This window comes from Triturus cristatus, chromosome 5_2 (assembly GCF_964204655.1).
Source record: "Triturus cristatus chromosome 5_2, aTriCri1.1, whole genome shotgun sequence".
Lineage (NCBI taxonomy): Eukaryota > Metazoa > Chordata > Amphibia > Caudata > Salamandridae > Triturus > Triturus cristatus.
This window is the reverse complement of record NC_140588.1, coordinates 1,071,969,685-1,071,994,250: the sequence shown is the minus strand read 5'-3', so window position 1 is coordinate 1,071,994,250 and position 24,566 is coordinate 1,071,969,685. Positions and strand designations below refer to the sequence as shown.

Genomic DNA, 24,566 nt, shown 5'->3' with positions numbered 1-24,566 from the left:
GTCATCTAGAGGGTCCATATTATAATCGTACCAAGGGTCATCCCAGTCATTGGCAGGCATAGGGTTCTTATATGGGTTTACCTGGTCATCAGTGAGGGTCCGGTCTGTATGGATAGAGTGAGCCGGGGATGACGACTCTGCATGTGATGGTGGTAGTGCAGGTTCCCTACGCTCTTTCTTTGGAATGGAAAAAGCTGACTTCCTCTGAAATTACCTCTTCAAAGCTATCCACACAGTAGAATGGGGATCACTCGGAGTCAAGCTCAATGCCAGCTTCAAGGGGATCTTCAGATTCCAAATGTTTTCGGACAGTGGCTGAGCAGGCTCCCGGTGGCAAGGCTGAGTATCTCGCGATTGAGGCTCAGAGTCTGCAGTGTGAGGAGTCTTTGCTGCCGGAGTCAGGGCCGAAGTGAGGTTGAACCCCCCGAGGGAAGATCTTCTATTTGTGGGAATTCCAAGGTGTGAAGTTTTGTTCTGGATAAGTGTTAGTCGAAGGCCCTATAGAAAATTTGTCTCCAAAGTCAGAGTAATTTCAGGGCACATGGTCTCGATTTCGCGCCCCGTTCTTCCCTGGACTACCATAGGCCCCACCAGTTTCAGCATCTGAGATAAGTCCCTTCGACTTCCTTGACACCCTGTTTCTAAGATGGCTCAGGAGAGCCTTGGTGCCGCATCCTATAATGCCCCCACAATCTATCCCTTCAGTGGTGGGTCCTCTACTATAACTTACAAGCCTTACAGGCTGATCAGACGGACTCGTCATGGTCCCTCAAGAGAAAGAAGTTAGCTGGACCACAGGAACTTACTATTGCAGTTACAGCAACATTTTACAGTGTATTCTCCATACCCTCGCCCAACACAGGAGATTCTCATAAGACTTGATTCCAATTTTCTCGGTCCGTCTCTGAAGCCGTCAATGGTTGCATGAGTTTCAGCCTAAGTTGTTGGCAGTCGGACTAAAATCTAGTGTGTGAAGGTTATCGTGCTGGTGCCTCGATATCGAAGTTCTCAGCTTCAGTTGTGCGACAGTACCAAAGCACTAAGACACATCCAAACCAGGTTGTGGAAAAACAGCAAACTAAGGTGGAGTGCATGTCTTGAAGCATTGTGGGTGTCAGGGGATCTATTACAAATCACCTGGAAAACAAAACCTCGTCTTTGAAAGAAAACCATTTGCAATATCCATAACCAATTTCAAACGTTAGGAGTGCGCACAGCAGGTGATCCACGGCATAGTAGCACGTGCTGCAAACATGCAGTTTCTATAATCCAAAAAGCAAAGTTATACAGTCCAAATAAAGGGGGTCAGCCTGTATGCATTATTCAGAATGTATGGCCATCGCCAGGTGGTATTATGCAAACTAACGACAGGCACCCGTCTCATATTAAACTAACTGAAAGATTACTGCCAGTTTGTTTAGATCATGTTACATAAGTGATAGCTCATCTATATGACGAGGAAGGCGACCAGCTCACATAATCTAGAGGGAAGCGACGACCCGCTTTATATAACCTAGAGGGTGACGATGACCAGCTCACATAATCTAGAGGGTGACGGCGACCAGCTCACATAATCTAGGTGGGAAGCAACGACCCGTTTTACATAACCTAGAGGGTGACGATGACCAGCTCCCAATCTAGAGGGAAGTGACGACCCGTATTACATAATCTAGAGGGTGATGGCGACCAGCTCACATAATCTAGAGGGAAGCGACGACCCATTTTACATAACCAAGAGGGTGACGATGACCAGCTCACAATCTAGAGGGTGATGGCGATCAGCTCACATAATGTAGAGGGAAGAGACAACCAGTTTTATGTAACCTAGAGGGTGACGATGACCAGCTCACATAATCTAGAGGGTGATGGCGACCAGCTCACATAATGTAGAGGGTGATGGTGACCAGCTCACATAATCCAGAGAGTGACGGCGACCAGCTCACATAATCTAGAGGGTAGCGATGACCAGCTCACATAATCTAGAGGGTGACTACAACCAGCTCACATATCTAGAGGGTGACAGCGACCAGCTCACATAATCTAGAGGGAAGTGACAACCAGTTTTACATAACCAAGAGGGTGACGATGACCAGCTCACAATCTAGAGGGAAGCGACGACCCATTTTACATAACCAAGAGGGTGACGATGACCAGCTCACATAATCTAGAGGGTGACTACAACCAGCTCACATATCTAGAGGGTGACAGCGACCAGCTCACATAATGTAGAGGGAAGAGACAACCAGTTTTATGTAACCTAGAGGGTGACGATGACCAGCTCACATAATCTAGAGGGTGATGGCGACCAGCTCACATAATGTAGAGGGTGATGGTGACCAGCTCACATAATCCAGAGAGTGACAGCGACCAGGTCACATAATCTAGAGGGAAGCGACAACCAGTTTTACATAACCAAGAGGGTGACGATGACCAGCTCACAATCTAGAGGGTGATGGCGACCAGCTCACATAATCTAGAGGGTGACTGCAACCAGCTCACATAATCTAGAGGGTGACGGTGACCAGCTCACATAATCTAGAGGGAAGCGACGACCAGTTTTACATAACCTAGAGGGTGACGATGACCAGCTCACATAATGTAGAGGGTGACGGCGACCAGCTCACATAATGTAGAGGGTGACGGCGACCAGCTCACATAATCTAGAGAGGATGGTGACCAGCTCACATAATCTAGAGGATAGTGATGACCAGCTCCCATAATCTAGAGGTGGACAATGACCAGCTCACATAATCTAGAAGGTAGCGACGGCCAGCTCACATAATCTAGAGGGTGACTACAACCAGCTCACATAATCTGGAGGGTGACTGCAACCAGCTCACACTAGAGGGGAGCGATGACCAGCTCACATAATCTAGAGTGACAGCAACCATCTGACATAATCTATAGGTTGCAGCGACCAGCTCACATAATCTAGAGGGTAGCAACAACCAGCTCACATAATTTAGAGGGTGACGGCGCCTAGTTCACATTATCTAAACGGTGCCAGCTAAAACCTCTTTGCTGTTATCCATGCTATCCTTCCTCCCCAACAGACTATGCTGCTAACTGACCTCATCAGAATCTCAGTTTAACCAACTTTCTTCACACTCTACAAGTTTTCAATAATCAGTTTCACAAAACATCTGCAACAAGAAGTAGCTTCCTTCAAAGCGGACTCGTACCCATCTAGGGTAGAGCAGTGTTATCTAAAATGTTAAGTGCAGATAAAATAAACATTAAAACATGGGCAGCTGCCAGGTTCCACAATATAAAATAAAAGGTGGTAGCCAGGTCCTAGAATATGAAATGAAGAACATCAAAGTCATGTAGTGCAAACTAAACGCAGATAGTCAATTTGTGTAACACGATCTAGGAGAGGACAGCCCTCTCATGTAATATAAACTAGAGGGCAGCAGTAAGCTCATATTATATAAATTAAAGGCAGATAGTCAATTCATGTAGTACGATCTAGGAGAGGACAGCCCTCTCATGTAATATAAACTAGAGGGCGACACTAGGCTGACATTATATAAATTAAAGGCAGATAGTCAATTCATGTAGTACGATCTAGGAGATGACAGCCCTCTCATGTAATATAAACTGGAGGGCGGATCTAGGCTCATAGTATATCAATTAAAGGCAGATAGTCAATCCTTGTAATACAAGCTAGGAGCCGACAGCCCGTACAAGCTAGGAGCGGACAACCCTCTCATGTAATGTAAACTAGAGGGCGACGCTAGGCTCATATTATATAAATTAAAGGCAGATAGTCAAGTCATGAAGTACAATTCAGGAGCCAACAACCCTCTCATGTAATATAAACTAGAGAGCAGCGCTAGGCTCATATTATATAAATTAAATGCAGAAAGTCAATTCATGTAGTACGATCTCGGAGATGACAGCCCTCTCATGTAATATAAACTGGAGGGCGGATCTAGGTTCATATTATATCAACTAAATGCAGATAGTCAATTTGTGTAGTACGATCTAGGAGATGACAGCCCTCATGTATTATAAACTTGAGGGCGACGCTAGACTCATATTATATAAACTACATGCAGATAGTCAATTCATGGAATACAATCTAAGAGATGACAGTCCTCTCATGTAATATAGACTAGAGGACAGTGCTAGGCTCACATTATATACATTAAAGGCAGATAGTCAATTCATGTAATACAATCTAGGAGCTGACAGCCCTCTCATGTAATATAAACTAGAGGGCGGCGCTAGGCTCATATTATATATATCAAAGGCAGATAGTCAAATAATGTAATACAATCTAGGAGATGACAGCCCTCTCATGTAATATAAACTAGAGGACAGTGCTAGGCTCACATTATATACATTAAAGGCAGATAGTCAATTTGTGTAACACGATCTAGGAGAGGACAGCCCTCTCATGTAATATAAACTAGAGGGCAGCAGTAAACTCATATTATATAAATTAAAGGCAGATTGTCAATTCATGAAGTACAATTCAGGAGCTGACAGCCCTCTCATGTAATATAAACTAGAGGGTGGCACTAGGCTGACATTATATAAATTAAAGGCAGATAGTCAATTTGTGTAACACGATCTAGGAGAGGACAGCCCTCTCATGTAATATAAACTAGAGGGCAGCAGTAGGCTCACATTATATAAATTAAATGCCGAAAGTCAATTCATGTAGTACGATCTAGGAGATGACAGCCCTCTCATGTAATATAAACTAGAGGGCGGCGCTAGGCTCACATTATATAAATTAAAGGCAGATAGTCAATTCATGTAATACAATCTAGGAGCGGACAGCCCTCTTATGTGATATAAACTAGAGGGCAGCAGTAGGCTCTTATAATATAAATTAAATGCCGAAAGTCAATTCATGTAGTACAATCTAGGAGCGGACAGCCCTCTCATGTAATATAAACTAGAGGGCAGCAGTAGGCTCTTATAATATAAATTAAATGCCGAAAGTCAATTCATGTAGTACAACCTAGGAGCGGACAGCCCTCTTATGTAATATAAACTAGAGGGCGGCGCTAGGCTCACATTATATACATTAAAGGCAGATAGTCATTTAATGTAATACAACCTAGGAGCGGACAGCCCTCTTATGTAATATAGGCTCACACTATATAAACTAAAGGCAGAGAGCTACCTCATAACTCAAACTAGAGGATGACAACCCTCTTGTGTAGTATAAACTAGAATCTAGCAGAAAGGTCATGCCAAGTACGCTAAAGAATGGCAGCCACTACATAAAATATAGGAAGACAGCAAGCTCATAAAAGAATAACTAATATCATAAAGCATGAGAATGCCGCCAGGTCCTATAATTCAAAGAAAAAGACGACAGCGAGCTCATATAAGGCACAGAAAGGGCACTGGTGTGATCCAAACTGCAGCAAGGCCGCGACGGACGCACTCACAGGAATCCCAGAACGTTACTCGCCTGGACTTGGGGCATGCACGTCTACTGGTAACTGTACTATGGGAAAGATCAGGGCCAGGGAGCTTACCGAAACAGGGCTCCAGCTCAATTGTATCCGTAAAATAAACAGTATCAAACCGATGGAGCACAGGCATCACACGTGGGCGCACAGGCGCAAACCCTTCCGGGCTCGGGCGACGAGGACCAAAGACTGAGAACCAGTGGAAGTCAGAGGGCCTTTGAGCAAAGAAGTCCATGGCAGGGTGGAGACTTCTCCAGACAAAGAGGCTTGCAGGGATACCTTCTGGTGAATGTTGCTTAGATGTCCTCCATGATCCAAGGCGCGCTGCAGCATCGCAGTGGAGGGACAGGCAGCTAGGCCAAAGTGAATGACGGATGAACCAGGAAAGAGGGACACTGCGTTGTCCTATGTTCCTTGTTCCAGGCTGCACCTGCTCTGGCCACCTATGTAGGCTCCAAGGAATTGTCGCATGGACTCTGAATTCTGTCATCGAAAACCTGGGCACAGAGGCCCTCGCCTCAAAGAGAAGGTCCACAGGTTAGGGGAGGGACCATCTAAAAAGTGGAGGTGTGGAGCCCCTTCCCAGACCTCCTCTCGGCCAAGGATGCCCGACTAGGTTCACCCACGCGGTAGGGGCTCAGTGCCCGACTCCTCCCTCTGGCGCCTGGAAGGAGCAGCTTCACAGCTACACCCTCTGTGAGGTTTATGTCCACTATATGACGGACAGAGGATCGATCGCTGAGGTCTGAGATCTTTCTATAAATCTACTGCGCTGCGTGTTTGTGTTTACTGAAGCGCAAAAGCATTTTGCACAAGAATTCAGCGTCTGCAGAGTTCGCGTCACAAAGGTAGTGAAGTGAGTCGATGAAAGATCATCACTGGTAGACGCTACACTGGTGCAATGGGGAGAAAGTAGTATTCGTTGTAGTGCAATAGTAGCAGAGCAGGTGGAACAGTTAACTTTCTAAGCAACTCTGAACCAAAACCAGAACTGGGAGTCTGGTCGAAGGTATGTCCAAGCCGTAATGATGACGCTGGAAGGTGGTTGAAGATGCAGTTATTGGCACCTGTAGATGCTGGATGTGCGGGAATGAGGACTGGCCAGTCCTGGGTCAACAGGAAGGGGGCAGCTTCAGGTTAGGATACATGCCCAGTGCCAGGTGCAGTGATTTTAGCGCAGGGGTTTCTAGGCCATGCTCAAAAGACTGAAAGACCAAGCCTGTGCCTACTCAGGAGCTTGGTCTTCTGGCCAGAATCCTACAGGTATCACCACATCGAAATCGCGACAGTGTCATGGTTTTGTAGTAAAGATTGTGTTCTCAGTGGTAGCAAGCTGAAACCTTCCTCCCAGCAGAGCATGCGTGGTGTCAAGCTGAGAGGCATCTACGGAGAGCACATCGTGGTCAAGACATCAAGCTGTGATCTGCTTCTGGCACCTGAAGGGTGAGACCTCTGTTAAGTAACCTCAAGCTCCCACAGTACTAAGTGACGTCAAACATCCCAATGTCATGGCTCTGGTCTAAGTATCCCACATTTAGTGACAACACAGATCTTTCCTGTTCTGTCTACAGGTCAGTGCTTTTTGCTCAGTGGCACCTCACAAAGATGTTATAGTTCTGTTACATGGTACAGGTTGCACATTCAGTAGCACCACACTGAGACCATCAAGTAACATCACAATGCTGTTTGAGGGCTAGGACGGTGCACCACGTAACAAAATTCAAACAGCTTGCAATCTTGCGAAAATTAGATCCTTTATTCTTTTTCAATCTTTAAAAAAGCCTCAGCCAACGCGTTTCGTTCCAATGGAACTTCGTCAGGGCTTAACACTCTCTTGTGGTTCAAGAGCGAAGGTCAAAGGAATATAAACGGTATTCCAAGCGTATTTGGTTCTCGTTCTCATAAGTCTCCTGTTATTAATGGGAAACGAAATAGTATATAATTCTCCAAATGCAGATCACATGCTAATGATCTACAATCCTTGCTCACGTACCTCTTACGCAATCTTTATATAGGAAAGGCTAGCAATCTTTTTCCTTCTGAGTCAAAGGAGATCCTAATGGTCCATGAGCGTGGCACACATATCTCAAAGCGTGATGGGGCATAAATAACCCTCAGGGTAGGTCGACCGAACATCCCACCCGACTCGGTGTAAGTCGCGGGGACGTTCGCGGTCTGACTTACACCGAGGCAATCGGGAGGACTCTCCAGAAAGGACATATGTAGACGGGTTGGACATTCGGTCGACCTACCCTGGGTGTTATTTATGCCCCATCACGCTTTGAGATATGTGTGCCACGCTCATGGACCATTAGGATCTCCTTTGACTCAGAAGGAAACCGGTTGCTAGCCTTTCCTATATAAAGATTTCGTAAGAGGTACGTGAGCAAGGATTGTAGATCATTAGCATGTGATCTGCATTTGGAGAATTATATACTATTTCGTTTCCCATTAATAACAGGAGACTTATGAGAACGAGAACCAAATACGCTTGGAATACCGTTTATATTCCTTTGACCTTCGCTCTTGAACCACAAGAGAGTGTTGAGCCCTGACGAAGTTCCATTGGAACGAAACGCGTTGGCTGAGGCTTTTTTAAAGATTGAAAAAGAATAAAGGATCTCATTTTTGCAAGATTGCAAGCTCTTTGAATTTTGTTACGTGGTGCACCGTCCTTGCCATCAAACAGTTTGGTATCTGTTTTTACAGTGGAGCATACGTGTGGCGCGCTGCGGACGTGTTGTGCACAAACCAAGGACTCATAAATTGACTTTGAAACTGAGGTGCCTAACCATGGTCAGCCACACTGTTTTTCTTTAATGATAACATCACAATGCTAATATTGGGCATTCAGTACAACCAAGCTAACACAGCCTAGGACCACCCCACAATACAGTTCACACATCCATTGGCGCCGTGCTAAGATGGTCCAACATCTCAAAGCTAAGGTTCCGCACTCAGTAACACAAAGCCGAGGCGCACACACCGCAGAAATGTCTCACCGGCAAGATTATTCATTCCAAGAAACCAGTGTCGGGTCTTCATAGCTCCATGGTTTCCAGGCTGGGATCTCACATTAAGACAAACTAAGGGCCGATTTAGATCTTGGCAGACGGGTTACTCCATCACAACGGGGACGGAAATCCAATCTGCCGAAATATAAATCCTGTTATATCCTATGGGATTTATATTTCGGCTGATGGTATACCCATCCCCGTTGTGACGGAGTAACGTGTCCGCCAAGATCTAAATCGGACCCTAAGCCAGAATTCCCTTTCTACGTGAATCCGCGCTCCTATACTGAAAAACTAGATGGTTGTGTCTTCCAATATGCATCGTATTGGATTTAGGAAACCGCGTGCAGTGCTGAGCTGGAGTCTGCTCAGCAAGATGGAGCCTCACTAACAGCGCCCGCACAAAGCGCATCATAGTGATCTGTATATCACCGCACTGGATAGAACCCACGCGGACAGCCTGTTTGACAAGCCTCTTCTCTCAGCATTTGAGGATGCAGCCCATACCATGTGCTGGGGAAAGTGCAAGGGACGCTGGGGAAAGTGCAGGGGATGCTGGGGAAACTGCAATGGGAGATTACGGTGGGTAGGGGGTGGAGAGCTGTGACAATGCGTGTTCTGCTCTTACCTTCTGGTCTGTACTGGGCCATGATGGTCACAACTTGTCCCGCCCGTTTCAGCGCCGCTGCTGCTTGCTCATGGGTTGCATTCCGCAAATTTACACCATTCACCTGCATAAAGAAAGTCACGTGTCAGGTTTCTATGTCAAGACTACATTGCAGCAGCAAATTTGCACCAAGTGTGGAATCTGACTTGTGCCCAGAACACAGAGAAGGGCCAGCGCAGATCCAATCTTAGACACAGTCCAGGAGAGCGCTACCAGGATAGTGCAAGGCCTGCAACAAATATCTTACGAAACAAGGATTAGCAAAGCCAATAGTCTCGCCATTCAATCACATTACGCGACTTTTTGACTTAAAAATAGAGTAACCTTACATTAATGCAGCCTAGCTGAAGGGAGGGAGCAGGGAGATGTGAGAGAAACACTTGGATACTTCATGGGCATGAGTAGAGTAGAAAGATACATGGAACATAGCAGAGACACTGAAAAGCCTCATGGCCATAACTGCAAGAAAGGAGGAAGAGGGTGGTATGGGAGAGACATTTAAATGCAAGATGAAAATACACAAACAAGGAAGGAGAACTGCTTCGTCTTCCCAAGCCAATAAGTAACAGTCCTGCAGGACCTTCGAGGGGCAGGGCAACGGGACATTCGGCTCCTAGTCCGGTGGAAACACTATTCGTAGCCCCACATTGCCACATTACACACACAGCTTTATTTGTCACGTTAGCACTATTCAAAACTTACCAAACTGTTCAGCACAGTTAATTTACAAAAATAAAATCTGGACTAAGAAGTGTCCTGGGATAGTCCACTAATAGGAACTCTGGACCCCTCCAGCCATTCGGCAGAGACTGTCCCTGTCTAGCCATTCCATTGAGCCTGGACACCTCCAGTCATTCCGTAGAGCATGGACCCCTCCAGCCATTTCGTAGAGTATGGACCCCTCCAGCCATTCCATAGTGCATGGACCCCTCCAGCCATTCCATAGTGCATGGACCCCGCCAGCCATTCCATAGTGCATGGATCCCTCCAGCCATTCCATAGTGCATGGACCCCGCCAGCCATTCCATAGTGCATTGACCCCTCCAGCCATTCCATAGAGCCTGAACTACTCCACCAGTGATGGCTCCTCCAATATGAGAGTGGAGCGTCGCCCCACTGCTTTTAAGCAGTGTAAATAAAGGAAACATAAAATGATAATAACTAATTGTTATGATCTTTTTATTGTTTCCAGCTGCTTTGTTCTCAGGGCAGGGCAAGGAAGGAGTGGTTTCCCCACTCCAAGTGCGCATGAATGCTTGTCCGAACTTCTCGGGCTGGCTAAACAGTCATGCGCACTTTGCATGTTCTCCACACAGGCTGCATTACAGCCTGCGTGGAGAACATACCCAGGCCCCAAGTCCCCGCCTGAGCGCCAAACTACGGTGCTTAGACCAATCACAAACCTGCATTGCAGCGTTGTGATTGGTCAGGGGAGGCTGGGTGTGCTTCCTGATTCTTGACCCTATTCCTGGCCCGAGTCCAATGGAGGAGAGATGGAGCATTTTAAAAACATTTTTTACATTCCCCTTCCTCCTCCCACCTCCCCTCGCCCCGCCACCCCCGATCCATGCCAGCCGCAACTGCACTCCAGCTATTATATAGAGCCTGAACCAGTCAAGCATGGAACCCGCCAGCCATTCCATAGATCATGGACCCCTCCATCCATTCCGTAGAGCATGGACCCCTCCATCCATTCCGTAGAGCATGGATCCCTCCATCCATTCCGTAGAGCATGGACCCCTCCATCCATTCCGTAGAGCATGGACCCTTCCAGTTATTCCGTAGAGCCTGGACCCTTCCGGCCATTTCGTAGAGCCTGGCCCCTTCTGGCCATTCCGTAAAGCATGGACCACTCCAGCCATTCCGCAGAGCCTGGACCACTCCAGCCATTCCGCAGCCTGGACCACTCCAGCCATTCCGCAGAGCCTGGACCGTTCCAGCCATTCCGCAGAGCCTGGACCACTCCAGCCATTCCGCAGAGCCTGGACCACTCCAGCCATTCCGCAGAGCCTGGACCACTCCAGCCATTCCGCAGAGCTTGGACCCCTCCAGCCATTCCGTAGTGCACGGAACCCTCCAGCCATTCCGTAGTGCACGGAACCCTCCAGCCATTCCGTAGTGCATGGAACCCTCCAGCCATTCCGTAGTGCATGGAACCCTCCAGCCATTCCGTAGTGCACGGAACCCTCCAGCCATTCCGTAGTGCACGGACCCCTCCAGCCATTCCGTAGTGCACGGACCCCTCCAGCCATTCCGTAGTGCACGGACCCCTCCAGCCATTCCGTAGTGCACGGACCCCTCTAGCCATTCCGTAGTGCACGGCACACTCCAGCCATTCCATAGTGCACGGAACACTCCAGCCATTCCATAGTGCACGGACCCTTCTAGCCATTCCGTAGAGCTTGGACCCCTCGAGCCATTACGTAGAGCATGGACCCTTCTGGCCATTCCATAAAGAATGTATAGCTCATTGGTGCAGACGTGTCTACTTGCGCCTGCTGCATGCACTGACGGCTCCTGTCCTGGCGGGCCTGGTGCAGGCACTGCTGGCTCCTGTCCTGGCAGGCCTGGTGCAGGCACTGCTGGCTCCTGTCCAGCCGGCGGGCCTGGTGCAGGCACTGCTGGCTCCTGTCCTCGAGAGGCTGGTGCAGGCACTGCTGGCTCCTGTCCTGGCGGGCCTGGTGCAGGCACTGCTGGCTCCTGTCCGGGCGGGCCTGGTGCAGGCACTGCTGGATCCTGTCCTGGCGGGCCTGGTGGAGGCACTGCTGGCTCCTGTCCTCGAGAGGCTGGTGCAGGCACTGCTGGCTCCAGGCGGGCCTGGTGCAGGCACTGCTGGTCCCTGTCCTGGCGGGCCTGGTGCAGGCACTGCTGGCTCCTATCCTGGCGGGCCCGGTGCAGGTACTGCTTAAAATCAGAAGATCTACGATAAAGAGACCCCTGGAGGACCCAGCTGGAGATTGCAGCACCGGCCCAACGAGGAGCAGCCCACTGATGAAGCATGACACCCATCTGGGTGTGTGAGGGCAATCATGTCTGATCACTCTATCGCTGGATCGAGTCGATCTGGGTCCCGGACTCAACGGACAGCTTCTTATCTGATCTTTTCTTCCTCTTTCTGTTTCTCCTGGAGGACCAGCATCCTTCTTCTGTGAAACTATGATATTATAGGAGCGTGGGAGCTGGACCTTATAATCAGCTCCAAGTCCCACCCTTGATTTACCGTGTGTGCTTTCCCACACCCACAAGGCACACAAGCATGTTACATTCTACTCCTGTAGTGCAAATCAGGCAAAAGGTGTGCAACACCATTACAGAGCCTGTAAAATATGTACAATACCATTACAGAGTCTGTAAACATATGTGTAATACGATTACCAACTCTGTAAAAATGTGGGTAACCCTATAACCAGGTGTGTAATACTATTACCAAGTCTGATAAAATGTGTTTCTGTTGGAGCACCTTAAGCGGAATGTACGACTGACAGCATCAAGATTTAGGGAGAGAAAAAGGTACCTTCATTGGAGCATTTTCTCTATTGGGTGGGGTCATAAGGTGCTATAGTGTTCAGAATGCACTTTTAAAAACCTGGTAGGAGGAGTTCAACCATATGTGGGCACAAATGTGGGAATGGTCCTAGAGATGTTGGAAGGCATGGCCAAATTCACAATTGCCCAGGGCCCCTACCTATTAAGGGCCCCCCTGATTAAATGTTCTGTGTCACTTTCTCGCACCCTATCTCACTTTTATTAATTTCTCTATCAGAGCATCTCTGTTTCTATCTCTCATATATATATATATATATATATATATATATATATATATACACACACATACATATCTACATATCCTCTCTCTCTAGATTTTTGAGCTCTCTATCAGAGCGTCTCTGTCTCCATCTCTCTAGCTCTCAATTATATTACATATATATATATATATATATATATATATATATATATATATATATACACATATACACATATACACACACACACACACACACACGCACACACACACACACATATATATATATCCCCCCCTCTCTCTAGATTTCTGAGCCTGGGCAAGACTATTCAACCTGTTTTTGTCTGAAAGTCTAAACATAATATTGTTTGGCCTCATGCAGGCTTGCATTATCAGAAAATACAACTCTGAGTTGTTTCTGACAGGAGACCACAAAATAAAAATAAAAAATCTTAAATGACATTGCACCCCCCCCCCCCCCCCCAGCAGTTTTCCAGCAGTACTGCTAGCTCCGCGGTGTAGTATTAATTGCTGAATTTTGGATTACTCCTGTGATATCGTTATAGACTTTGCCAACATATGTGAAAAGCACCGACATTGGAAAAAAATATATTCAAATCATATTTTCGTTTTGGATCAAGATTATAATTTGTATTTCAATACTGGATGAGCTGCATCAACACTAACTAGTTGAGTTGGCGACTAGTTTACCTTTGCAGTATTTTTCCCCTGGTCCTGCCACTCTATATTTTGTTTTTCTGGGGCCCTCCTTTGTTTAGTAGACTGCAAGCCCCTCCAGCAGTCTTAAACAAGTACTACTAGCTTGTGGGGTGATATTAATAAGGGGGGACACTCCACAACACCCAGTAAATTTTGCCTATGGGTCTACACTCAGGGGGGAAGGTACATCTGTTCCCGTAAATGAAAAAAGGTCCCTGGCCCCTGCAGATGAGGGGGGGACCGCCCTGGGAAGCATCCAAGTTTTAGATGAGGATCCACCAAACACACCAACTGTTCTTACAACGCAATTGGTGGAGCTTGTTGAATTACCCACCCAGTCGCCCATTACTATTGGTTTGGGTGACCTGGGTAAATTTGCACATGACATCCCGTCTGCACTAAGTGAAGCAGGTCCGCAATTTCAAGGTCCAGGCCTGACTATCCTTTCCTGGAATGTAGCTGGCATTTCAAGTAAGGTGGATACCCCGGAGTGGGAGACTTTGGTCAGCAAAAGTGACATCCTCCTCTTCCAGGAGACATGGGCTAGGGCACCACAGCTTAGGAGGGGATATGACATTTTTGAAATCCCGGCAAAGTCGAATGGGAGGGGGAGACCCTCGGGAGGTTTAGCAATCTGGGTGGCGAGCCACATTGGGTGTCAGGTGGAAAGAATGGATACACTTTCACAGGACATTCAGTGTGTGCGCCTCAGATGGCCTGGTAAAAGTACATGGGCTATTGTTAACGTCTACTCTCGACCAGTCGCTGTGGGTAAGGAATCCCCCACCCTAGATGACCTTTCATCTTTTCTAGGGCAACTGCCAGGTGACCTGAAAATAGTGATGGGAGGAGATTTCAACTGTCACTTTGAACCCCTGGATGGTCTAATGGAGGGTGCCTTTACTGCCGAGGATGACCACTGGGGAGTCCCACCTTCCTCCTCACCTCACCCTAAAGCTTGGTCTCCGCTGGCAGTACAACTTACCTCTCTCACTCTGAACTTTGCACTGAGGGCGTGTAACGGACGCACCCCCTCTGACACTCCTTCGGTGTGTACTTTCAACAAAAAGGGCCATGAGTCAAGGTTGGACTACATTTTTATAGATATTTCCCTGTGGCCCAAAGTCCAAGATTTTAGAGTGATCCCGAGGACAGACAGTGACCACAATTCCCTTTTGTTGGAGATCCAGCACCCAGCCCCTGCTATAGGGCTGCTAACTACCGATTCTGGAGTCGACCAGGGAGACATACTACTCACTACAAGCAGGCGCCGGGTGAAATGGGGGAAGCTAGTTGATAAAGAAGAAGCTATAAATAATCTCTATGGCATAGCACTCCCCAGGTTCCAGGAGGTGGATGCTCTCATTAATCAATCTAGACCCTCTGACTACAATGAGAGACTATTTGGCATTCACCAGGCCTTAGTGAGGGACCTTGCAGATGTCTTCAATCCAGCCCTGCCCACTAGAAGGAAAAAGACTCGCGCTCCGACTTGGTACACCTCCACTTGCAGGAAAACTAAGTCTGAGCTTCTTTCCGCAATTAAAGAGGGTAGCGATAAGGTGAAGATTGCAGCCCTTAGGAGGGGGTACAAGTTAGCACTGGCCAACGCAAGGGCAGAGTGGGATTGGAACCACTGGCATGAACTGTCTGAAGCCCTCAAATCCAAAGACTCTAGAAAATTTTGGGCTCTGGTAAACAATGGAACAGGGGATCTGCTATCCGCAGTAGAACCCAATATTGCCCCCTCTATTTGGGAGGCCCACTTTGGGACATTATATCAAGAAACCACTCTCTGGCCGGAGGGGATGGTGGTGGAGTCCCCCTGCCTTCCAGATGTGGCCTTGGAATTTTCCTTGGGGGAGGTGAAGCTAGCACTGGAGCGCTTAGCGCTGGGGAAGGCACCGGGGTTGGATAAGCTACCCGGTGATTTGTTCAGATACCACCCTGACATCTGGGCCCCGTACTTTCTTGTTCTTTTTAATGCTATTTTGGGAGGTATGGCGGTCCCTTCCTCTTGGCTTGGGGCAGAAATAGTTCCGATTTACAAGAAAGGGTCCCCTTTGAGTCCGGCAAACTACAGGCCTATTAGCCTGATAGATGTTCCCCAAAAGCTTTTTGCGCGCCTTATTTTGAACCATCTATTAGACTGGGTGGAGGAAAATGACATCATGAGTCCCCTGCAGGCTGGCTTCAGGAAAAACACGTCGACCATGGACCAGATCTTCCGCCTCGTTCTCCTCTACTGGAAGACGGTGAGGATCGAGGGGGGGAGATTGTACATGGTCTTCGTGGATCTGAGGTCAGCCTTTGACCTAGTCCCGCGCAGGAAACTTTGGGAGGTGCTGGAAAAGTTAGGAATTCCCCCCCAGCTACTTAACATCTTAGCCAGGCTGCATGAGAACAACTATGCGCAAGTCAGGTGTGGGAAAGATGGCAAACTTTCATCCAGGTTTCCTGTTCGTCGAGGTGTGAGGCAGGGTTGTGTCTTGGCACCGACCCTGTTTTGCTTATTCATTAATAACGTCATCTCACACCTGGAAAACGTCAAGGACAACGACGCCCCCTGTTTGGCAGGTAGGAAGGTACCGGCAATCATGTTTGCCGACGACACCCTCCTCCTTTCAAAATCCCCCATGGGGATTCAGAGGATCCTGGATGGATTTGGTCTTTTCTGTCATCAGCATGGGTTGGAGGTGAACACAGAAAAGACCAAGTTCATGATCTTCAACCCACCAACCAAAACTAGGCCCAATCCCACCCTGGGGACCGCCAGCCTTGAGAGGGTGTCCACCTTCATTTATTTGGGGGTAACACTGCAGGAAAATTTAGCATGGGACCGACAGATAGTACGATCTAAGGCTAAATTATCCCAACTGTCGGGTGCAATCCTGAAAGTGGCTAATACTTCTTCCTTCAAGCCCATAAGCCCGGCCCTTGAAACTTACAAGACCCAGGCCAAGGCTGCGGCCATGTATGGCAGTGAGCTATGGGGATACAAAGCGGTGAAGGGCTTATCAACAGTGGAAAATAGTTTTCTAAGGCGCCTTCTAGCCCTTCCAAGTGCCACGCCACTTCAGCCTCTGAGAATGGACATGGGTCTCCCCCCTATTGCAGAGGAGCTTGTGTCAAAGCCAGTGAAGTTCTGGCACAGGCTCTGGTCTACGGACGAACTTCATCATTATAGGGAGGATCTCACCCATGTCATGAGTTTAAACCGCAGCGGCAAAATCCCCTGGCTCACCTTTGTGGAAAATGAACTGTCTGCCATCAATCTCCGTGTCCTGTGAGAGGACCCCGCGCGAGGCTGCCAAACAATCTCGCGCAAAGCCCTGGCACAAATCTACAAAGCCAGGTCCCTTGCTCACTTGATGGACGCTCGAAATAGCGGCACCCTAACTTTGCGATTTTTAGAATCCAAAAATTCTTATGTTTTTGAACCTTTTATGGATTTTATCTTTCCCATCCTGGCGAGGAAACTGTATGTTCAATGGAGGCTTAGCACACTACCTATTAATTCATACACCTCCAAGTGGACAAATGGGGGCGATAAAACATGTCCCTGCTGTAACAACCATGTGGAAGATGACCCCCACATCTTGTTTGTGTGCCCTGCATACCAAAGGCCCAGAAAATACTGGATAGCACCGCTCTGTAAGAACCTGGGGTTCAGAGAGTATGCACAGGCATACAGGATTTTGAAAACTAGCACCCTGGGCCACATTGTGTTCGCTGTTTCCAAATTTCTTATGGCCATATGGTTGATCAGAAAGAAAAAATCGTCTGAAGCCCCTTGAACTTTTTAATGCAATTTTAAATCACTCCTCGCTGGGAGAGCGGACTCTATTTAAATGTGTTTTAAAATAATGTTTTAATGTTTGTAATGCTTGCATTGCATCTTTTATGGTCTATATGGCCGAAATAAAGAATTTTTGGAATTGGAATTGGATATTAATTGCTGAATTAAACAGGTGCCAGGTCTTCCATCGGAAGAGAGTCGTATTCAGAGAGTTTCAGAATTTGGGACCCTGGACTCCTAGTGACCTGCCTCTGTGTAGGTACCTGGCCCGGGTGTAGTGCAGACAGGGGTGGCTAGCAACAGTGAAACTCGTTGGGGCGCAGCGCGCCGTAAACTCACCGCTATGTTGCCTTTCTCCACTCTCCTCTACCGACAGGAATGAAGGTGGTTTACTTCCTGTTTACGAATCCAACCATTCCGCTCCAGGATTGGTCGGAGCAGGCTAACCCAGCGCTCATTTTGAGGCTGGAGCCTGTGCCTGAGGAATTACAGTTGAAGTGCACATGACAGATTGGCCGGCTGTACGCAGTCATTCTGCAATACGCAGGAATGTGTGTGCTTGCCCCACCATCCCGCGTGCAGTCGCGCGGCCAGCGGCACACAGAATATTACAATGGTAATCACCATTTTATTATTCTTTGTGTTCCTCCTGTGCTGGGGGGGGGGGGGGGGGGCGACGCTCCTCCGCCTTAACACACGAGCCCCCGCTGAGTGCAGATCCAACCAGTGCGCTTTTATGTTCAGGGGCGTAGCTTGATTAGTAAGATTAGCGGGGGGGGGGGGGGGGGGGCTTCAAATTTTTCAACAATCACGCTGGCATATAATGTTAAAATACATTATGCGACAAGCAGGGCGCGTGCGAGGGGCTAAGGAGGCGGTGGAATGGGAGATAAATGCAGATTGGTAGGGGTATTAAGTGAGAGAACACACAATATTGCCAAATAACATTTCTGAAGACTTTCAAAGTAGAGGGGGAGAGTGCGTGTGCATTTTGTCTGCGTTTATGTAAAACTTCCTGGTGAAAGCCAATAGACTCCTCGCCAGACCAGACTGAAAGCCCTTGTACACAACTATTTACCACAAAAAACATTCATTGGGTTGTAACACCCCGAATCCCCTCCGCCCCCGAAGCGATGCCCCGGTTTGTGGTCCTGGGCAGAAGGAATATGCTTCGGGACCCTTTTATTCCCGGTAGCGGATGAATGAATATCATGGGATATCCCACAGGCCCTTGTGGCGGAACCAAAGCACAGAACCCTAACATAACGTGTACGTTCACCCAGAAGGGTATCTCGGCGCTGAATAACAGATGTGTATTGTTACCCAACTCTATGGTAGTCATTTTATCGACCTCAGAAGGCTGACAGGCTGGGTGGACTCGCCGGGATTTGAACCGGTGACAGAGGCCCCTACAGTGGATACGACCCTGGGGTCCGGCTCGCCCTCCAGCACTCTGAAGACACGCTTGAGACCCACCACTGCTGCAGGGGTCTCCTGCTTCCGGTTAATCACACCACTAATACTGCATGTTTATCCTTCCCTTCCAGGTATCTATTCTGATTAAATTCAGTTTATTTAAATTTGCTGGCCTGGATGATCCATCATTTATTACGAAAGGAGATGTTCATGTTTCTGAGAGTGTGCAATCCGATGAAAAGGCCAGCCTGTGTGCACTTCCCCCACACACGCCACAAAGTGGCTCTCTAATCACGGTATGTGAAAAAGAGGAATTTCCATTAGTGCTACAGCTTTTTAAGACCCTAAAACCTCTCAAAAATAAGAGCCGGGGTGTGGTGGCCTAACTAGATTGCATCTTGTTTCAATTACGACTTCGAGTTTTGGAGTCTCTGAAGCATTCTTCAACAGGAGACGTCAGTGTTTCCCCAGCCTCCCCCCCCCCCCTCCAGTGTGCCCAGGCTGTGCCCCTTTCGTACCACTGGCTGCCGTGCCCTCTATTTTCGTTCCCCGCACCCAACCACTGACTTCCATTTTTTCCGGTACGTGAGGCACCCACAACGCCTTCTATATGAAAAATCCTGAAATGACTTTCAAATTGTCATTACTTTCTACTGAGCCACCCGGATACATATGTTATCAACGCTCATCCCGGACAGGCTTGTGCTATTTGGAGCAGAGGTCTTAATACCAGGCTCAGTTTGTTCTCCGTGAACGAATGCAGCGATCTTTGGTTGAGAGCGCTCAAATCGGGTTCTGTCACTCCGTCAGCGTGCGCCTGATCGGGGTCTGTCACTCCGTCAGCGTGCGCCTGATCGGGGTCTGTCACTCCGTCAGCGTGTGCCCGATCGGGGTCTGTCACTCCGTCAGCGTGGGCCTGATAAGTTTCTGTCACTCCTCTTATGTGTGCCTGATTGGGTTCTATCACTCAGCGTGTGCCTGATTGGGTTCTGTCACTCCATCAGTGTGTGCCTGATTGAGGTTCTGTCACTCCATCAGTGTGTGCCTGATTGGGTTCTGTCACTCCATCCACATGTGCCTGACCAGTTTCTGTCACTCCATCAGTGTGTGTTTCTTCAGCTTCGGTCACTCTACGAGCATTGTCTGACGAGGTTCAGCGGGTGCCCGACTGGGTTCTGTCACTCCTTCCATATTACCCCGAAACCAGTCCCAGATTCCAGTCCCAGGGAAGACCTGTTATGTTAACCTCTTTTTGTAGCGCGCACAGATACTAGAAAGTGTCCCAGCGCGAAAGCCAGCAGAGAGAGAGGAGGGAAGCTAGAAATAACAGCAAAAAGATCGTGCCCCAACAGGCACTTAAAGAGCAGAGTTTTTAGTTGTTTTTTTAAATAGCCTAAGGCTCTCCATGTTCCGTAGTTCAAAGGGCAAGGTATTCCAGGCTCTGGCCGCTTTCACCGAAAGAGAGCAGCCACCTACCCTTGTCAAACGGAACCTGGGGACCACCGCAAGGCATTGACCCATCGAGGACCCATCGAACATGGTTTAGCAGTTCAGGCTGGACGGTTCCCATGAGGTACAGGGCCAAGACTGATTTGTATATAGCTCGGTCAGAACTGGGGTGGCAGAGTGGGCTAAAGAATGTGCCTGATCGGGTTCTGTCAATCCGTCAGCGTGTGCCTGATTAGGTTATGTTACTCTATCAGCGTGTGCCTGAACAGGTTCTGTCACTCCATCAGTGTGTGCCTGAACAGGTTCTGTCACTCCATCAGTGTGTGCCTGAACAGTTTCTGTCTGTCACTCCCTCAGCGTGTGCCTGAACAGGTTCTGTCAATCCGTCAGTGTGTGCCTGAACAGGTTCTGTCACTCAATCAGCGTATGCCTGATCAAGTTCTGTCACAACTTCCACGAATGACCGATCAAATTCTGTCACTCCATTAGTGTGTGCCTTACTACATTCTGTCACTTCTTCCACATGTGGCTGAGCAGTTTCTGTCACTCTATCAGTGTGTGTCTCATCAGCTTCGGTCACTCTACGAGCATAGTCTGACGAGGTTCAGCGTGTGCCCGACTGGGTTCCGTCACTCATTCCATATTACCCCGAAACCAGTCCCAGGATGCTTGTGTCCAGTCCAGGGAGGACCTGGCTTGGCAGTTTGGGCTGGGCTGTTCCCATGAGGCACAGGGTCAGACTGATTTGCATATAGCTGGGTCTGAACTGGGGTGGCAAAGTCAGCTAAAGAATGATGATGGATTCAACCCAGATCTCTGACTGGGGGTGAGTGTCTGAAGAGTTTCAGCGCTCCGTCCATCATCTCCTTGTGTTTACTCCTTCCATATCTGCCTGAGCAGGATCTGTCACTCCATCAGCGTGTGCCAGATTGGGTTCGGTCATTCCATCAGCGTGTGCCAGATTGGGTTCGGTCATTCCATCAGCGTGTGCTTGATCAGGTTCTGTCACTCCATCAGTATATGCCCAACCTGGTTCTATCACTCTGTCAGCCAGTGCCTGATCGGGTTATGTCACTCCATCAATGTGTGCCTGACAGATCGTGTTCTCTATCAGCGTGTGGCCGATCGGGTTCTGTAACTCCGTCAGGGTATGTCCGGTCAGGTTCCAGATGGATTCTGCCACTCGCTCTGCAGGGCCCTGGCCAGATCCTGGTCCTCCATCAGTGTGTACCAGATGAGGTTCTGCCACCCCTTCCATTTTTGCCTGAGTGAGTTCAGCACACCATCAGCGTGTGGCCGACCTAGTACTATCATTCCATCAGTATGTGTCTGACCAGGTTCTGTCACTCCACCAGCATGTACTTTACAAGGTTCTTGCACTCTGTCAGGGTGTGCCTGGCCTGGTTCTGTCACTCCGTCAGCGTGTGGCTGACCTGGTTCTGTCACTCCGTCAGCGTGTGGCTGACCAGGTTCTGTCACTTCGACAGCATGTGGCCAAACTCGTACTATCATTCCATCAGTATGTGTCTGACCAGGTTCTGTCACTCCACCAGCATGTACTTTAAAAGGTTCTTGCACTCTGTCAGGGTGTGCCTGGCCAGGTTCTGTCACTCCATCAGCGTGTGGCTGACCTGGTTCTGTCACTCCGTCAGCGTGTGGCTGACCTGGTTCTGTCACTTCGACAGCATGTGGCCAAACTCGTACTATCACTCCATCATTATGTGTCTGACCAGCTTCTGTCACTTCATCAGCATGTGCCAAATGAAGTTCTGTCACTCCTTCAACTTGTGCCTGACCAGTTTCTGTCACTTCATCAGCATGTGCCTTCCACCAGTGTGGGCCGAACCAGGTTCTGGCATCCATTCCACGTGTACCTGATCATGTTATGTCACTTCATTGACATGTGCCTGTTAGACATGGCCTTCTTAGGGGAATTTACCTCAAAACGTTTAGCTTTTTCCTCCTATTCTCTGCCGACTCTCTCCACATGACCTTTTGGAATCTGTGCACCTTCGGACTGCACTACAGAGTGAAGGTGCACGCGCCCACCTTGCCTGCATTGGGCAGGGGGTGCATACGCAATAGGTTAAGGTGCCATACCTCCGTGTGCCCTGTAAACATGTACACCACATACCCAGGGCAGGTATGGCATTGGCTAGGAGCGGGACGTGGCACTGAGTGTGCCACCCACCGGATAGCCTTTCAACACTGTAGCAGGCCTGTCACTGCAGTCCTGTGGGGCTCCACTGCGCCCCTGCCTAGGTTGGCATCCCTTACGCCTCAGCCAACCCTGAGTGGGTCATCTCATACCATGAGGGCACCATCGCCAGGCAAGCCATGATGGGTAAAGGGGAGGTGACAGGCTGAAAGCCGGGCAGCTACATACAGTTGTTCCCTGTCCAGGTAGGGATGACTCTGCCCCCATGGGATACTCCTGGGGTGTTGCCAATTCTCTGGTGTGACATCAAGGCCGTGCCCAGGTCCTCACTGTCAAGGCAGAGGGGAAGTGCGTGCGCCTTCCTACATAAGATAGGAAGAGGCAGTAACCCGGTTTTCAGACACGAGCCGGTCTGACAACGCAGGCTAGGGAGTGCACACTTGTACCCGAGAGGTGTTAACTATGCGCCTGGGTGCGCCCTAGCCCTTATGCTGTTTTGAATATGTATCCTGCCTGCCTTGGCAGGCTATAGAATGCGCCCTGGCACCTATGGCAATGTGAATAAATGCCCGGTCTGCCAATGCGGGCCGGTGAGTGCATACCTGCATCCCCGGTGTTCTAACACCTGGGTCAGGCCTGCTGATGCAGGCCTGTGTCCCCACGCTTGCACCTATGGTGTTAGTGGCAAGGTGCCCAACCCGCTGTCGCAGGCCGGGTGTGTACAATTGCACCCTTAAGGGGTCAACCCGAGTCTGTCCGGCCTGGGCAGGGTCGTGAGCACGCGCTCACACCTTAGGTGCTAGGGCCTGGGTAATCCCCTAGCCTGGTTTGCCAGACCGGTGTGTGCGCACGGACACCTATCATGAGTAAACTTGTGAACAGTTTGCGGGCCACAGTATGTACCCAACCACACCTACGGTGCCTGTGAATGCGTGTGCCGCCTGCCATCTCGGGCTTGTGCGATAGCATAGACACACCTATTAGTTAAACCTGTGTCCATTCTGCTGTGCAGACTCGGGCGGGTGCACTTACACCCCTGGTGCTGGGGACAATGTCCAACGCAGGTCTGTGTGCGCAAAAGTGCATATGCATTCAGGTAGTGAGGAATACGTATGTGTGTTCTCACTTCCTATGAAACCTGCTCTTTCCATAGGTTAACCTGGGGAAGTGGCTGACATTACTTCGGGTTTCAATAGTGGATTGCAGTGGAGCAGCCTCATGATGTTTCGTGTTAATGGATTCACCCTGCCAAGCCCGTTCCAGTGGCAAAGGGGGTTTTGGCATAGCTTGCTTGGAAAGGCCACATAAAGAATATGGCGTTCAGGAAAACAAGGGCCACCCAGCTCACAAGGAACCAGGTATAGATTAAATAATTCTTTTTTGCTTTCAGCAGATCTTTACCCACGATTATTGCCATTGTGCTTAATTATTATCAAGTATCCCACACATTGTCCGCAGGAACCCTTGTTCCTCGATGTATACTTATAGAATATGGATACTTCTGAACTCTAATAGTCTTGTGTGCACGGATGCCTGGCTCTAGTGGAGACCAGTGTCGGGAGAGAACATCTGTCCATTCCCCAAGTGGCAGCATTTAAACCATTGGCATCCCACGAGAACAGCAGACCTCTGCCATTTCAGTGTGTGCCTGAAGAGGTTCTGTCACTCCGTGAGTGTGTGCCTATGTGCCTGAACAGGTTCTGTCACTCCGTGGGTGTGTGCCTGACCAGGTTCTGTCACTCCGTGTGTGTGTGTGCCTGACCAGGTTCTGTCACTCCGTGTGTGTGTGTGCCTGACCAGGTTCTGTCACTCCGTGAGTGTGTGCCTGACCAGGTTCTGTCACTCCGTGAGTGTGTGCCTGACCAGGTTCTGTCACTCCGTGAGTGTGTGCCTAACCATGGTTCTGTCACTCCGTGGGTGTGTGCCTGAACAGGTTCTGTCACTCCGTGGGTGTGTGCCTGAACAGGTTCTGTCACTCCGTGGGTGTGTGCCTGAAGAGGTTCTGTCACTCCGTGAGTGTGTGCCAGACCAGGTTCTGTCACTCCGTGGGTGTGTGCCTGACCAGGTTCTGTCACTCCGTGGGTGTGTGCCTGACCAGGTTCTGTCACTCCGTGGGTGTGTGCCTGAACAGGTTCTGTCACTCCATGGGTGTGTGCCTGAACAGGT

The 24,566-nt window shown here is 49.0% G+C and overlaps 1 protein-coding gene across 7 annotated transcripts in view; it reads right to left on the bottom strand.

The window, feature by feature from the left end:
* The window catches only part of DLG3 (discs large MAGUK scaffold protein 3), a 1,834,707-nt gene that overhangs the window by 554,422 nt on the left and 1,255,719 nt on the right, over positions 1-24,566 (bottom strand). For all 7 annotated transcript variants that reach the window (XM_085608387.1, XM_085608388.1, XM_085608389.1 and 4 more), the window contains one exon: positions 9,078-9,180. In XM_085608387.1, coding sequence (XP_085464513.1) covers positions 9,078-9,180 — 103 coding nt within the window. The remainder of the gene's footprint in view (positions 1-9,077; positions 9,181-24,566) is intronic.